Source organism: Hippocampus guttulatus, chromosome 1 (assembly GCF_054856545.1).
Source record: "Hippocampus guttulatus isolate MCC_2025c chromosome 1, RoL_Hgut_1.0, whole genome shotgun sequence".
NCBI classification, from domain to species: Eukaryota; Metazoa; Chordata; class Actinopteri; order Syngnathiformes; family Syngnathidae; genus Hippocampus; species Hippocampus guttulatus.
The window spans coordinates 20,971,177-20,988,165 of record NC_141261.1 but is presented as its reverse complement, the minus strand read 5'-3'; the positions used below and the strand labels follow the sequence as shown (position 1 = coordinate 20,988,165).

General features: G+C 44.8%; 2 protein-coding genes across 3 annotated transcripts; both read left to right on the top strand.

Moving 5' to 3' along the window:
* Window positions 1-7,098: 7,098 nt before the first annotated feature.
* LOC147210916 (zinc finger protein 513-like) lies at window positions 7,099-13,724 on the top strand. Of its 2 annotated transcripts, XM_086118339.1 has the most exons (6): window positions 7,099-7,592; window positions 8,812-8,934; window positions 9,011-9,145; window positions 9,402-9,908; window positions 10,199-10,389; window positions 10,631-13,724. In XM_086118339.1, exons 1-6 carry the CDS (start codon window positions 7,553-7,555, stop codon window positions 11,225-11,227), a joined length of 1,593 nt encoding a protein of 530 aa, XP_085974465.1. In that variant the 5' UTR covers window positions 7,099-7,552; the 3' UTR covers window positions 11,228-13,724. The 2 variants fall into 2 exon arrangements, with proteins under 2 accessions (XP_085974465.1, XP_085974457.1); XM_086118331.1 differs by lacking the exon at window positions 7,099-7,592 and having other exon boundaries at window positions 7,604-8,934.
* Window positions 13,725-14,354: 630 nt separating this feature from the next.
* On the top strand, window positions 14,355-16,105 carry plaat1l (phospholipase A and acyltransferase 1-like). The gene is made up of 5 exons (XM_086116438.1): window positions 14,355-14,516; window positions 14,585-14,723; window positions 15,464-15,552; window positions 15,620-15,784; window positions 15,907-16,105. Exons 1-5 carry the CDS (start codon window positions 14,508-14,510, stop codon window positions 15,970-15,972), a joined length of 468 nt encoding a protein of 155 aa, XP_085972564.1. The 5' UTR covers window positions 14,355-14,507; the 3' UTR covers window positions 15,973-16,105.
* The last annotated feature ends 884 nt before the right edge of the window (window positions 16,106-16,989 follow it).

The window sequence follows — 16,989 nt, the reverse complement described above, 5'->3', positions numbered from 1 at the left end:
ACCCCTAGAGCTATGTCGGCAGGAGTCCCGCACTCCTGGCAGGGTCACCCAAGCCGAACAGGTCGAAGGGTAGAGGCCAGACAAAGAGTGATCCCAAACCGGCACCTGGGGGCAGGCACAGGCGGAGTCCAACAGACCGGACTACCGGCAGCCCCCTGCAACTCTTGCCAGGAGAAGGTCGTCATGGGTACCCTCATGCCACCGGAAACCACCTGGCAGGAGTGAAGATGGTGGGAGTGAGGACTGCGCGCCCACACCCTCACCTTAATCCGAACCTCTGCGCAAGCTTCTTGCCCCAACCCCACACCCAATCCCCCACCCTGCATCCCCCTAATCCCCCAAAGTCCTGTGGCGATGTGGAATGGCGGTGGGCACAGGCCAAGGATGTGGCTGGGAGTGCCTAGCCAAACCATGCACACAGGCGGCAATGGAGTGATGGTCGTTGACACTGCGGGATGGAGCAGCGCATCTCTTCGGCAGCTTCCATTGTGACTGAGCAGCTCCACACTGCTCACCCCTGAGATGGGGAGGGACCTAGAAAAAATGGTCTAAAAATTGTCTGCTCTCCACACTCCGGACGGTAAACCGCAATCGTCGGAGCATCCCCCTTGCGGTCGAAAGGATAATAAACGAAATAGAAAAAATCTATGCATAGCTTCGTGGAACGTCCGCACACTGCTGGACCTGGCTGAAACTCCTGACAGGCCCCACCGGAGGACAGCACTTGTGGCCACAGAGCTCGCGAGGTATAACATCGATATCGCAGCTCTCAGCGAGACCAGGATACATGGAGAGGACTCCCTGACAGAAGTTGGTGCAGGGTATACCTTCTTCTGGAAAGGGGTCCCTGAAGGCACTCGTCGAAACCATGGAGTTGGCTTTGCTGTGAAGTCCCAACTGCTGAAGCGCATCCCAGAATCCCCCACCGGCATCAATGAAAGGCTGATGACATGGCGCATTCCCCTGGCAAAGGGACGCTTCGCCACACTCATCAGTGCCTACGCACCAACTCTGAATGCCGAGCAGAATATAAAGGAGGATTTCTACAGAACTCTGGACACCATCCTGCAGCAAACACCGGCTATGGACAAGCTCATAGTCATGGGAGATTTCAATGCTAGGGTGGGCACGGAACACCTGGTATGGAGTAAAGTTATTGGCCAGCATGGAGTGGGAAAAATGAACAACAACGGCCTTCGGCTCCTCTCTCTCTGTGCAGAACATCAGTTGGTCATCACTAACACCATTTTCCAAATGAAGAACAGGTTTAAGACCACCTGGCAGCATCCCCGCTCCAAACACTGGCATCTCCTGGACTATGTGATTGTCCGTCAAAAGGACATACGGGACGTCCTCATCACCCGTGTCATGCGCGGAGCTGAGTGTTGGACTGACCATCTCATGGTCAGATCCAAACTCCTCATGAGCATTCAACCCCGTCATCCAAGGACAGCTCCCAACAAAAGGCTCAACTGTGCAGCATTGAACAACCCCACCACCAGAGCCAACCTCCGGCGACTCCTTGCTGAAAACCTTGACAAGATCCCGGAGGAATCAAGTGACTGGCCAGCTCTGCACCAGGCTATCCAGAGCACAGCTTCGGAGGTGCTTGGCCAGTCAAGGAGACGCCACCAGGATTGGTTTGACTGCAACTCAACCGAGATACATACACTTCTGAAAGCAAAGCATGAGGCCCATAAAGCTCTCCTGTCCTGCCCTACATCTCTCACCCGTAAAGCCACCTTTTCTGCAGTTAGAACAGTGACCCAGCGAGCACTCCGTATCATGGAGGACACCTGGTGGGTGCAGAAGGCAAATGAGATCCAAAATCTGGCAGACTGTAACAACACCCAGGGCTTCTACAATGCCATCAAAGCACTGTATGGTCCCAAGAAGCGGGCAATTGCTCCAGTCCGATCAGCTGATGGCTCTGCACTCCTCAAGGACCACCATGAGATCCTTGCCCGTTGGGCAAACCACTTTGAACATCTTCTCAACCATACCAACCCTGTCAATCCACACATTCTGGACAATCTTCCAGACCTGCCAACAATCATGAGCCTCGACGCCCCACCATCCTATTCTGAAACCCAGCAAGCCATTGCGGGCCTAAAGAACAACAAAAGCGCTGGACCTGATGGCATCCCTGCAGAGGTTTTCAAACACGGAGGTTATCTCCTCACGCGCCGACTGCACCTCCTGATTCAAAACATCTGGGAACATGGGACCGTCCCGCAGGATTGGAAGGATGCTAACATCGTTGTTATCTATAAGCAGAAAGGGGACAGAGCAGCCTGTGGGAATAGCCGAGGAATCTCTCTCCTCTCCACCGCAGGAAAGATCTTGGCCAAAATCATGCTCAGCAGGCTAGTCGAGCACATCTCAGAAGGTGTGCTTCCAGAAACCCAGTGTGGCTACCGGAAGACTAGATCCACCATTGACATGATCTTTGTTTTAAGACAGCTAATGGAGAAAAGCAGAGAACATCAAAAGGACCTGTACATAGCCTTCATCGATCTCAGCAAAGCCTTTGACACCATTAACCGTGAGTTGCTCTGGAAACACCTCTCCAAACTTGGGGTCCCACCCAAGTTTCTCAGCATCCTCCAGCAGCTGCATGATGGGATGCAAGCCAGAGTGCTCATCGGAGGACTCCAGTCAGAGCTCTTCAAGGTGAAAGTCGGGGTGAAGCAGGGCTGTGTCTTGGCTCCAGTGCTTTTTAACATCCTCCTCTCTGCCACCACGTGCCTCTTCCACCGTGGCATGGGACATGAAGACGGTGTCCATATGGAATACCGCCTAGACGGAAGCCTCTTCAACATCAGACGGCTCCAGGCTCACACAAAGACAAAAATCTGTCAGATCTGTGAGCTTCAGTATGCTGATGACTGCACTATATTAGCTCACAGTTCAAACTCTATGCAGCACGCCCTCGACACCATTTCCAATCTGTACCAATCCTTTGGTCTTCAGATCAACATTAAAAAAACTGAGGTCATGTTCCAACTCGCTACCCCAACCTCCACATCCCCCAGCTTTCACATTAATGGCACTCCACTAAACGTAGTGGACCATTTCACCTACCTTGGCTCCACTTTATCTTCAAACTGTTCCCTTGACACTGAAGTCCACACCCGTATTAATAAAGCATCATCATCCTTTGGTCGCCTACGCAGCAGGGTCTTTGAAAACCGAAACCTGAAGACCTGTACCAAGATTGCTGTGTACAACGCAGTGTGTCTCTCCACTCTGCTCTACGGGTCAGAGTCATGGACTCCATATCGCCAGCACATTACTACCTTGGAAGCCTTCCACATCCGCTGCCTGCAAAAGATCCTTGGCCTGTCCTGGAAAGATCGAATTCCCCATACAGACATCCTCAAAAGCACCAATTCCATCTGCATGGAAGCGGCCGTGGCGAAAAAACATCTTCGGTGGATTGGACACACCATTCGCATGCCAGACAACCGCCTGCCCCGCCAGGTCCTCTATGGCCAACTGAGAGGTGCAAAGCGTTCTGCTGGGGGCCAAAAGCGGCGCCTCAAGGACTACAGCAGGGACCTCCTAAAGCGAGCCAACGTCAACCCCACGCAGCTTGAAACACTTGCACTCAACAGACCAACCTGGCAGATCACTTGTGCTACTGCAATCTCTGAAATACACAAAATTAACCAAGCCAGACGAACCGAGAAACGCATTCAACGACACCAGCGGGCAGCTGGTACCCCCCTGGTATCCGGTTTCCCTTGCTCCATCTGTGGTCGAGTCTGCGGCTCAAGAATCGTTCTCTATGCCCACGAGAAGTGGCACCAGCGACAGAGTTGCTGACCCCCCCCCCCCCCTACCCATCCTCCCCTCCCTTGGAGCAAGTGTCATCATCAGACATGATGGACAGCTAGAAAAGAAAAGTGTGGATTATGATAATTTGGATAATTATATGCATGTAAAACATCTAGCTTCAGTGTATTTGCAATTTTTGTCCCCGGCAGGCTGGTACCATATCATCCCCTGGCTTGAATATTCTCAACAGATAGACACGGCGTATTGTTACGCTTGCAGACATTTTAGCCCTCCTAATACTGTTTTTTTCTCATCACTGTAATGTTATGACTACAATTTCAAAGTGAAGAAATAAAAAGTCAAATAAGATTTCGAATCTGTCTTTTTAGCCCTGGGTTGAATGTGCCCCCCCATCAAAACCCCTGGCCCCAGCCCGGCCCCCTCAGTGAAATTGATCCAGAACCGCCCCTGGTAGTGACAAGAAAAAAAATCATGAAAGAGACGAGTTAAATAAGAGGTGTTACAAAGTTAGAAAGAAGAAGATGGTAATGGGAACAAAGAACAATACATGTTGATATGGGGAGGAGGCCCACGAAGAATATGGCGTGCTGGAGAGAGATGTCATGGCCCCAGTGCAGAAACATACTGACAAGGTGGGCATCGAAAACAGCTCAGTGCATCATAACATTTTGTCTTGCTCTTGGACTTTATAATTGCTGGTACAATACAATACGTGTACAAATACTGTTAGTGTCAGGCCCCACATATTTTGTGTTAATAAAACTGCCATGTTAATCGTTTATGGGCAGCCCATTTCCGAAAATGTGTCCTTGAGCAAGTCTTTTTTTTTTCTTTTTCAATATGCCAAGTTGTGACATCCCAGTTTAAGTAAGCAGCAGTTTAACAAATTGCAAACGATTCATCAAAAAGAGCTTTGAGCTTTTTAATGTGACTCCCAATTTAGGTTTCAGATCGAAACAGACACAAAGCTAAGAATTGCATTAAGTGTATTTCAAATTTCTTAGCTTTCTCTTTGGAGTCTGCTTAGCTTAATGCGAACAAACAATGCAAGCACCCGTTGATTTGCCAACAGCTAGCATTGATGGGGTTCTAGAGCCCTTTTTAAGCAACTGATAAATTCAGCACCTATACTGGCTGGCAACCAGCTCAGGGTGTACCCTACCTACTGCCCGAAGACAACCGGGATACGCTCCAGCATGCCTGCTACCCTTGTGTGGGTAGTGGATTAGAAAATGGATGGATGGATGTATTTTATTTGTCGAACATACTTTTAATTAAATAAAATGAATTTGACACAATAGGGCAGATACATACCTGTCAACTCATATGGTTTAGCCATAGTTCATACGGATTTTGTGGTGAATCTTACGTATATGGCCGTATCGCACAAATCATACGGATTCTGAAATTTTCCGGGTTTTTTTCATTTGGAGTTGATGAAAAAAGTAACGCAGGAATACAACTCTGAACACAGTAATGCCACTAAGTCATACCTGTCAACTTTTCAGAGCGCCAACCTGTATAAACTACCAAAAAAATCCTTATAAAGAGCATAAAATCCTTATAACATACCAAAGCATTTCATATGTCAAAATAACGGCAGAAAAAAACCCACGAAATTTTCAATGATATTTATTGTAGATCTCCATAATACAATGTCTGGTTAATGTCTAATCATCATTCTACTTAGTGGCATTACTGTGTTCAGAGTTGTATTCCGGAAATGAAAGCATTCGAGTAGACGAGCACCACTCTGGGCAAAAGCAAATAGAACTACCTGTTAGGAGAAGAAAAAAACCCCGAACATTTTCAGAATCCGTATGATTTGTGCGATACGGACATATACGTAAGATTCACCACAAAATCCGTATGAACTATGGCTAAACCGTATGAGTTGACAGGTATGCTAAGTAGAATGATGATTAGACATTAACCAGACATTGTATTATGGAGATCTACAATAAATATCATTGAAAATTTCGTGGATTTTTTTCTGCCGTTATTAAATGCTTTGGTATGTTATAAGGATTTTTTACTCTTTATAAGGATTTTTTTGGTAGTTTATACAGGTTGGCGCTCCAAAAAGTTGACAGGTATGCAGATAACAATACTCACAGGCAGGTAGTCGAGTGGTTAGCACGTCGACTTCACAGTGCAGAGGTACTGGGTTCAATTCCAGCTCCGGACTTCCTGTGTGGAGTTTGCATGTTCTCCCCGTGCTTGCGTGGGTTTTCTCTGGGTCCTCCGGGTTTCCTCCCACATTCCAAAAACATGCATGGCAGGCTGATTGAACACTCCAAAATTGGCCCTGGGTGTGAGTGTGAGCGCGAATGGTTGTTCGTTTCTGTGTGCCCTGCGATTGGCTGGCAACCGGTTCAGGGTGTCCCCCGCCTACTGCCCAAAGACAACAGGGATAGGCTCCAGCAACCCCCGCAACCCTAGTGAGGATAAAGCGGTTTGAAAAATGAATGAAAGAACAATACTCATATTCATTAAGATAAGATAAGATAAGATATCCTTACTAATAAAGGTTTTCTTATTCTTTTCTTATTCTTATTTGTCCCGCAATGGGGAAATTTACAGTCAGAGTTCAGAAAGGAAACCACAAGGTAGGGTGAGGGAAAAGGGAAAATTATCCTCTATGAAAAAAATGCTAGCGTTACAGGATTTTTTAACTCACATTAGCAGTAGAAGTCTTCTTCATGCTGCAAAAAATTCTTTGCATTGCATTTCATAATGGTATTGCCCTATTTTTGTATGAGGTATATTATGGAGTGCTATTTATTTATTTTGGTGTTTATATATTTTCTTTCTTTCTTACAGGCAGCCTGGTGGGCCAGTGCTTAGCGCATCGACCTCACGGTGCAGAGGTACATGGTTCGATTCTGGCTCTGACCTCCCTGTGTGGAGTTTGCATGTTCTCCCCGTGCCTGTGTGGGTTTTCTCCGGGTACTGTGGTTTTCTTCCACTTTTCAAAAACATTCATAGGCTCCAGGATCCCCCCCCCCCCTCCCGCGAAAATGAATGGACTTACTGACTTGAAGAAGTACAAGTGTTTTCCAAACATTTATCGGGGGCTGCAACAGATTCATGGCATTTAAGATTTCATTTAAGAGAGAAGAATATTTAGATTTGCGAGCGTGTTCACTGGACGATTTTAACTCGTATCTCGAGGCACTACTGCATTTGTTCACAGACCCACAATCCACCACGCAATTCTTCACTGACGTCATCTCAAGCGCACCCACTGGGCGGTCAGTCCGCCAACTGTGCGGCATGTGTGTGCGTATTTGGCAACTAAAGTGCTCTGACAGCAAAGGGTAGCTTTCTCTGTGACAACATGTCGCGGGAATAAAGTTCCAAGTGCGTACTCTGCTACAAACGCCATTTTCCATTCAGCGTTCACATGTGTCGAACTTGTGGTGTGTTTAGCAAGATGGCTCCGTCTGTGTTGGAGCAAGTGTCAGAGAACACGCCAAAGTGCGCTCAGTGATATTAGGGACCTTGTGTTAAGTGACAAGAAGACAGGTACGCCTGTGCCGTTTCGTCGTTTCGTATTGATAATGACTTCTTGGTCGCTGCTTTGGAGGAAAAGGAAGTGGGTGACGACAACGATGACGATGTTGATGATGATGATGGCACGCAGTTAGCGGCAGCCAGGCAGGCGAACTGACGGTGCGACCCGACGGAGCCGGGACCGCTTACCGTGGGAGCTGTCAAGCCGAATTTACCGCACAGGATCCCCGCAAGAATGCCGCGGAGGAAACAGTCCAACCCGCAGCCCCTCAAATGTGAGTTCTTGTCCAGTTTTGTCAGTTTTTTCTGTCAAGCAAGGCAACATTTGTATAACATTTTGGGGTACTTGTGTCATATTTTATTTTATTTTGTTGTTGTTCTGAAATGTGTGGTTTAGGAAAGAGGAATTGATCCGAGTGGTCCAAATGTATTTGTTGATTTTGCTCCCTCTTCCTCTTCTTTGTGTCTTATCGCATCCTGACCTGAACGTTGTCTGTCCTTCACAGTTCTTCCTGTTTCCACTTCCGTACCTGACCCCCTCCGGTCCCCTCCTCTTTATTTTTCTTCTTCACTTCCTACATGACTGTGGCTCATTCTGCTCACATGCCGTATGTAATGTTCCAACTTTTTCAGCAGGTTGGAAAAGAAGCATTAGTTGAATGTTTCTCTACAATGGAAAAGCAGCAATGTCTTTGATGCGCTTCACAGGCTCATTTAAGCGTTTCCTTGTTTGACACGTCTTTCGCTTCACTTATCTTATCCAGACTGTTTTCCTCTGTTGCCTTCTGTCATACTTCCTGTGCCATTTATATGCTCAATTTTATTTACATAGCACCAATTCACAACAGAACCTCTCTCAAGGCACTTAATATATTGAGCAGGTCAAGAAGCATACTACTCATACATTAAAGAAAATAATCCCAGCGCCGCATGTGTAAAAGATGCTGATTACCGTAAACCCGCCACACACACACACACACACACACACACACACACACACACACACACACACACACACACACACACAGAGTGAAATGGCTGAACCAGACCGAACTGTGACACAGCGTGGGCAGTTCAGGAGTGGCCGATGGTCGGCTCTCAGATTAGCTGTGATTCAAGCTGTGACAGCGTCCCAACATCACAGATCCAACAGCCAATCAAAACACACCCTTGAGCTTTTAAACACGTGTAACAAATTCATTTAAATACATTTTCGGGTTTTAAGATTAAAGTGAGACCAGCCGGCTGCTACCTCCCGACAAAGTTGAACAAACACAATATATCTAGATAAGTATACAAATATTGTGTTTTACAACAATACTTAACTTTAATATGAATTAAAGAGTGAAGTGTACAGGGCATAGTGGATGGACTTCTTGAGGCTAGAGAGAGGTAGAGAGGAAAACACTACTTGCTCCTTGGTTGCTTTCTTGACTGTCTCAAAGTTGGCGCCAGTTATAGGATCAAATGCGATTCACGTGTTTTTATTCATAGTGGAGTTGGAGGATGGTGGTTTGGCAGGCAACACGGGCTGTCTGGTTGTGGACGGTGACATGCTGCTTCGTGGAGAGTTGGGCTTCGGCAATGCTGAAATAATGGGTTTGCACGCAGATTCTGGTCAGTACATGCACGCGCACACAAATACACATTGTTAAGGCCAAAACAGTAAAGCGTTCTTTTTGTTTACAATCAGATATGACTGTGTTTTCTCTCCGTGTGGAGGAGAATCCTTCAGGGCTAACAGACACAGCATTCCCACCATTCCTCTCATGTAAAGGTTGTGATCAAGTTCTCTGTGACACGCCACTGGGAGCAGGATTTGATCTTGGTAACATCACTTCCTGCCATGTTGCATTTCATAATCTTTTAAGACGTTACACTACCTTTAGGTGGAAGCAGTCTTGCGCTGTTTTTTTTAAACACATTTATGACATCCATACATTTTCCCTAGTCGAAGTAAATTGAAAAGAAAAAAAAACTACAGGTAAACCTTTTTGTTACATGTTGTATCCCGGTGACTATTGCTGACAAACTTTCTGTTCTCAAATGGTCTTTTTTCATCACAATTTTCTATCCCCCTGCAGGAGTGGGCCAATATCTGAAGTCAAAGCTTTCCTGTCTCACCTGTGAAGCGGGTAGCCAGAGTGCTGCCTCCATCGAGTGCAGGCAGGTGGCAGATGCCAAGAATGCTGACGGATCCCTCGGTAATGCATTGGACAGAAAGAAAAGCATCCAAAGTAAAATGGGTGCAAGTGGCGACCTTCCTCATAAAATCTACTGCTGCTCACTGTGCACCTTCACTTCCCGTTACTCCAATCACCTGAAACGGCACATGCACATCCATGACGGCCAGAAACCGTACCGCTGCCCCGCATGCCCCTACGCTTCCACCCAGCTTGTTAACCTGCAGCGCCACACGCGCACACACACGGGAGAAAAGCCATACCGCTGCCATCAGTGCAGTTACGCCTGCAGTTCACTTGGCAATCTGCGCCGGCACCAGCGCATGCACACACTGGATCATCGGCCAAGGAGGGACAAGGACCGTAGAAGAGCCACGAGAAGAAAAGTGAACGCCAAAAGCGAAAAAGGTAGAAAACTGTCAAATCAAATTCACTTTGGATTCCCAATTAAAATGTGCAATGGGCACAATTGCAACCCCCGCCCCACTCCCCCGGCCCTGGACAGGCTTTGGACGCCACTGGTCTATGACTTGCAGTTGCTGGTCGAAAAAGCTCATCCAGAAGAGGCTTTTAAAGTGTCGAGCAGCTACTCCAGTTTGCAATTTGCAACGTGTAAACTGAAATGCCCCTTTAGAGATTAACATTAGTACAAAAAGTTGTTGAAATCCTCATCTTGTCTTTGTCCCCTACTGTTCTAGCTGTCTCCAACCTGACACTGCAAGTTTCTCAGGACTCGGCTTACCTGCAGGCGCAGAGCAGTCTGAGCTCCACTGCTGGCCCGCTGCCTGTCCTGCTCTTTCCGCTGTGCTGCCAGCTGTGTGGCCTCACGCTGCAGGAGGGTGACCCGGATCCCATCAAGATGGAGGACAGTGACGATGCCGATAGACAGGTGTGTTCGCGTAAAAATACATTTTTGCTTCATGTGGAAAAATAAATGTCCCCACTCCAGCAACAGAGATGGCAAAAATATTCACACTCTATAGAAATACTTGTGTTTAAAAAAAAAAAAAAAAAAAAACACTGGTAAAAGTACTGCTTCAACCTCTTAAATGGGGACATAGCAATTAAAAACGTTTTTTGTCATTTCATCTAAACCCTCCAATCCTTGTTTTTTTTTTTTTTGTTTTTAGTTGTGCCGCCGTTGCTCGTTGGACCTGTTTGTCAAAGATGGCCTTGATTGTTCAAGAAGTCAATTTGGGCCTCTGGAGTCCCACCAGCATGGCAACCAGCTGTACCGCTGCCCCCTGTGTCCCTTTCTGTCCTACTACCCCCATCACCTAGCCCGCCATGCCCACATCCACTCTGAGGATAAACCTCACCACTGTCCACAGTGCTCCTACACTACCTCCCACCTGGACAACCTCAAACGGCACCTGCGCGTGCACACGGGCGAGAAGCCATACCAGTGCCCATCGTGTAGCTACGCCTGTGGTAACCTGGCCAACCTGCGGCGCCACGAGCGCATCCATTCGGGCGCCAAGCCGTTCCACTGTGACATTTGCGGCTACTCGTGCAACCAGAGCATGAACTTGAAGAGACACATGCTGCGACACACTGGTGAGAAGCCATACGCCTGTGGCGAGTGCGACTACACCACGGGACACTTGGACAACTACAAACGCCACCAGAGGAAACACAGACATGGCGTGGACAACTGGGACCGACCGGTGGCCCAACATGGCCTCGACTGGGCCAAACAGCATCATGAGAACCAGGGACACAGTTAGTCTGCCTTTGCGTGTGTGCTTTGACTGAGTGCTTGACTGACTTTGACTTTGGATTTTTTGTGACTTGACAAAAACACTTCACACTCACCTTGGACTTGTGAGTGAAAAGACTTGTGACATGAGACATGAAAATGTGTTATACATAAAGTTGTATTCAAAATAATAACTGGATAAATCCCTGTTTTAGTCAGAATTATATCACTGTGTTGTAATATCACCAATCACCACTTGATGGTGGACATAGCTCAGTTGTGCTTTACACTGGGCCTTGTACTGCCCTACACTACAAATGAGAAGGGCTAATTTTTTTTTAAGAATTTGGAATGAAATGCAGGTCAAATATAGTACCTCTATAACAGTGGTGTCAAACATACGGCCCGCGGGCCCGAACCGGCCCCCAAGGAGGTTCAATCAGGCCCGCAGGATCATTTAAAAGTGAAAAAAAATGCATAAAAGACATGGAATGGATATTTTTAAAAAGGTGCAATTCATGGAGTATCCGCTACGAGCACACTGTTTTTATCAGAGGAGAAGACAACAGCAGTCTCAGTTTGTCACTGAGCCAGACCCAACACAACAGATCCTATCAGGGACATGTGAATACTTTATTCTTTACACATTTAATAGCACACTCATTAGTCTCTAAGGTGTAGGCAGGGATTACATTTTGATGTTATATGCACATGTGGAAATGGTTTAAAAATTCCTTTCTTTATAGATCTCGTTTAATCTTGAAGTGCATTACTATATTTTTCAATACCAATTACTTGTTCAAATTTTGTGCCTTTTACAATCAGTGGGATGAGTTGCAACACATATGTGAATGATAAAAATAAATTGCACATTTGTCTAAGGAAATCTAAGGTGCTTCATGAAATGTTTTGTAAAAGATATGTTCATTCAGTTTCAACATTTACCTAATGTTCTTGTGCTTCTTTAGACCAAAACAAAGGAAAGACATATTATTTTGGTTATTTATAGCCGAGTATGGTATACTTTTAATGGCCCGGCCCACTTGACATTTACCGAGGCTGTATGTGGCCCACATTGTGAAATGAGTTTGACACCCCTGCTCTATAATATTAACATTTTCTAGTGAGTTGATTTTATTGTGGAAATATGTACAAAATAACTTTTTGCATTCAATGTTGGTTTCTTGTTTAGCAGTTTTGTGCTGTCCTTGAAAGGTAATTTTTATGCACAGCCCTTTGCACTGGGAAAAATACAGTAGGTGTTTCCCTCAAACACCTCCTGTCGACTTTTTATACATGGATTGAAAATGTGTTATCAAAAATGAAATTATATGAAGAGCCCATATTTTTGTCATATTTGGAGCCCCTTCTCATTTTCCTCCAGATAGGGTTTTTGAAGTTTTTTCTTGCCCTAATGGGGGTGAAGATCAGGGGACGCTGTTAATATTTGTCAGCTGTGCACAGGGAATGTGAAGCCCTTTGAAACTTTTTGTGATTAAGGGCTATATAATTTGACTAGAAGTGCGTGGCCCTATGTGCCTCCCTAGTCGCACTAATGAAAAATGTTCTCCCCTCCAACTCATCCCTGCAATGGACCCAACATTCATGACCGACAAGTTGGTTACTTGTATGCCGTTAAGACGTGAATAAAATTTCAGTAAGTGTTTATACAACAAAAGATTAGTTGTAGTCATTCACAATAATTCTAAATCCTGGAGACGTTCCAGTTCATACAGTAAATATTTCAGGTTGTAAATTTTTTTCCCCATTTTTAAACAGCCCAATATTAGGTTTTCTTTATTTTCTGTAAAAAATAGATCCATTTCTTCCTACATTTTAATTTAGAATATAATGGTTCAGTGTTCCCAATGCATTGCCACAAAACAAAGGTTTTGAGCTGTGCTCACATTTGCAAACACAGCTATTATTTTGAACGAAACTCCAATAATGTCATTATTTGACGTAATTCCTCTTCTATCTCCCTGAAAACCAAAAACCATAAAGGCGATTTATCACAGGACTTGACTTGCATACAGGTTTGAAAGTTGACTTATATGAACCTTGATCTCAACTCTGTGAGTTTTTTGCCTTCATCTCAGGTAACAGCTAAACTCTGGTGCCTTCATACGGACCGACTGTAAAGCTGATGTGTCAATTTAGTGTGATTATCACTGCTTATCAATTCAGTGTTTTTGGTGGGTCACGGTCATCTTTGATTTTTCCTGGTGTGAAATTTTGCAGCATCGGTGTTGGAATCATTGTTCCCCTTTATTACATTTTGATGTCATTTCCCAACTAAAAAGTGTTGCTTTTTTTCTTTGTGAGTAAAATAATTCAAACTTTCGGGGTCGCTGTGAGTGTGAATGGTGGTTTGTTTATGTGTGCCCTGCAATCGTCAGGCAACGCGGGGTGTACCCTGCCCACTGCCCAAAGTCAGCTGGGATTGGCTCAAGCATGCCTGAGACTCGTGAGCATAAAGCAGTTCAGATAATGGATGGGTAGATGAATAAAGATGCTAAATTGGACTTTGTGTTGCACTTTTAGTGCACATACTGCAGCCCGGATCACCTTTCCTTTCACGGCATCACTCCTGTCCTCCCAACAGCTCCACTGGCTCCCTGTCAAACTCAATATCAACTTCAAAATCATGTTTAAGGTCATCCATAACCTCCCCCCCCATCCCAAATCTGTCTGATCATCTTTGAATTTCCCTCTTGCTCCCTCAGATCCGTCCCCTCCCTTCACCTCTCCTTACCTTCTACCCGTCTCACCACGATGGGGGTGCAGAGCTTTCAGCTGCTCTGCTCCCAAACTCTGGAACTCACTTCCACCCGACATCCGTAACAGTGATTGTCTCCCTACATTCAAATCCCGTCTTAAAACCTACCTATTCCAGATTGCATACTCCGTTTGAATTCCATCTCTTCTTTTTTACTCCATTTAGTTTTATCTGTGGTTTTATTGTTTTGTTATTGGTTGTAAAGTGTCCTTGAGTGTTTTGAAAGGCTTGTAGATCAAATGTATTATTATTATTATTATTACAGACGTGTGTACTATGAATGAAAACAAAAGTGACTTCCTCTTTCACCCTGTTTTCAGGAAACATCTGCTTTACAGGCTGTATGCAGTGAAGAAGACTCAGCCATGGATGTCCCCTACAAACGCCCACAACACATCGGCTAAGATGCCATAAACAAATGCTGTCCCATGGCTTGGGTGGTGTTGCCATGTTGTGACTGACGCAGCCTCACATTGCCACTTTAACCTGAAGCAGAACACGTGCAGAGTGACGCTGACGGCTTGAAATCATGGGCCAGGTGAGCGATGAATTTGATGCTTTTTCTTCAGTGCATACAACAGCTTTTTGTGTCTCTTGTCCATGCAGTCTTTACAGAAACGTGACCCAGCCAATCTGTTCCCTGGAGACATCGTAGAGTATCGGAGGAACAAATACTTCTCCCACTTTGCCATCTATTACGGGGAGAGGGATAGTGTTCGCTACGTGGCTCACCTGACATCTCGAGGTGCAGTACAGTGCATATAAAAAGTCTACACACCCACTGTTTAAATGCCAGAATGAACTGATCGCATACAAACTCTGATTAAAAGCAATAAGCTGCTGATGGGATTTTGTCACCCACGAAAAGTGAGCGAACACTGTGTTTCAATTTGCCGATGCAGAAAATTTAAAGCCACAAGTTTGCAAATGTGTTATTTGGACTCAACACAAAGCTAATCAGCCTGCTCTTGCAGAGGACTACAGAAATCGAATATTTACTGTTGAGAGGCTGAAATTTGTGAATTTGTACAATTTTAAGTCAAGCAAGGTCTAAATGATTAATCAGTTGTCGAAATTAGTTGCTGATTAATTTGATTATCGATTCTTTTAATTAATTGTTTAATTGTCGCACCTCGAAATGGTTGAACTTTCCAAGAGTTAGTTCTGCTGCAAATACAACAGCGCTCGTCACCTAAAGAACACCTTACCTGCAGCGAAGCATTTTGCTGGCAGCAGCATGTTTTTAGGCTGCTTTTCTTCAGGTGGGAATAATCTGAAATATATATATTTTTACTCAGTTGTGTTTCACAAATTCTAGGTTGTATACTGGTAAATGCTGTAAAAATTTTTGAAATGATTTCCCTTGATCTCTTTTTTTTTTATACCACAAATACCTGGCTTTTTTGAGCTGGGGAATGTAGACTTCCATCCACTCTTTGTTTTTTTAATTTCAAGTTAGCCTTTAAGAATTACGTGCCTTCACAGACTCTGACTCCAAGCTCCCACTCTTTGGGCGGGCCCTACGTTCGGAAGTCAAATTAGATCCCATGGAGCTGCTGGGGAAGAAGTACAAGGTGATACACCACATGGTCAATGAGTGTAGCTTCAATATTCAAGTGAGAACATCTTTGTGCTATTTAGGTGAACAACATGCTGGATGACTCCTTCCCGGCAAGAGATTTCCACAGTGTCGTGAAACAGGCTATCGATGACATGATGGGACAGGAAGTGACCTTTGACATTTTGTTCCACAACAGTGAGCACCAGGCAACACTCTTTAGATATGGAGTGAAAAAGTCAGAGCAGGTCAAACACCTCAATACTTTCGCCACGTCAATCAAGAATGTTATAGCTACCATATGAGGCAGATCCTGGCTGCTCAACATAACATGGCGCCGAAGTCATAAAATTACATGTGTGTGTTACAGATTGAGAGAATCTACGAACACATCATGCCTGCGTGGGAGAAGCTGTTTAAGGAGAGGAAGCTGTGAAAATGCTTCAGATGTACTTTGTAGTTCAGCAGCAACAATATTGACAAGATTAAAAATTAGCTCTCATTTTTTCTCTTTCATTTGAGAATCTTGATCATTCCTTTTTAAAGAAAAAATAAAATGCACGATAGTTTTTTTTTGTCAAATTATTTTGGGTTGTGTACACTGAATGGTTTTATTTGTCAATTTTTTTTAAATAGCATTATTGAACCTTGTATAGAGAGCATCTTTTCATCTGTCTTTTTTTGTTTTGTTTTTGGATGGGAATAAATGGATCAGTCCTAAAATGATTCAGGTACTACTTACAGGAAAATAGTTATTTTTCTGACCATTTTGAATCTGATCTAATGGCCATGACATGTGGGATTCCTCAAGGGTCAGTCCATGGACCCCTTCTGTTCAGTCCGTATTTGTTACCTTTTTGTAAATTGCTTCAGAATGTTGGTTATCATTGCTGTGCAGATGTCCCCATTTGACAGCTGTTCAATTAATGCAGGGGTGTCCAACCAAAGACCAAGTTTGAAATGTTGGGGCACTGATAGACCTGGACCTGACCTTCAGCAATCATACCAAATCAATCACTAAAACACCCTTTTACCAGCAAAAAAACCCCCATCCAGGCTGAAGGGTTGCAACAAAACCATGCGGTCTATGATGATTTTTTTTCCCAGGATGTACCCGCTTACTTCCCAAAGACACCTGGGACTCCAGCATGCCCACGACCCTCGTGAGGATAAGTGGTTGGGATAATGGATTGATGGATGGCTGGATGTATGGATGGATTTTTTTTATTTTTATTTTTAGCAGGATTGCCTCACAGTCATCTGTAGAATAGATTCTGCTACTAGTCTACTAGTTAGCTCTCGCCCGAGGTCTGCAGACTTGAGTAAATTAGCGGACCTGGGAGTTCAAAGTTAACATGGTGATGTAGCATTTAGCTGTAATGCTGTACACATTGATGGAATATCCTCCTGACTACCAGGAAAAAAAATGTTGTCCAATCACATTTATTTTGAA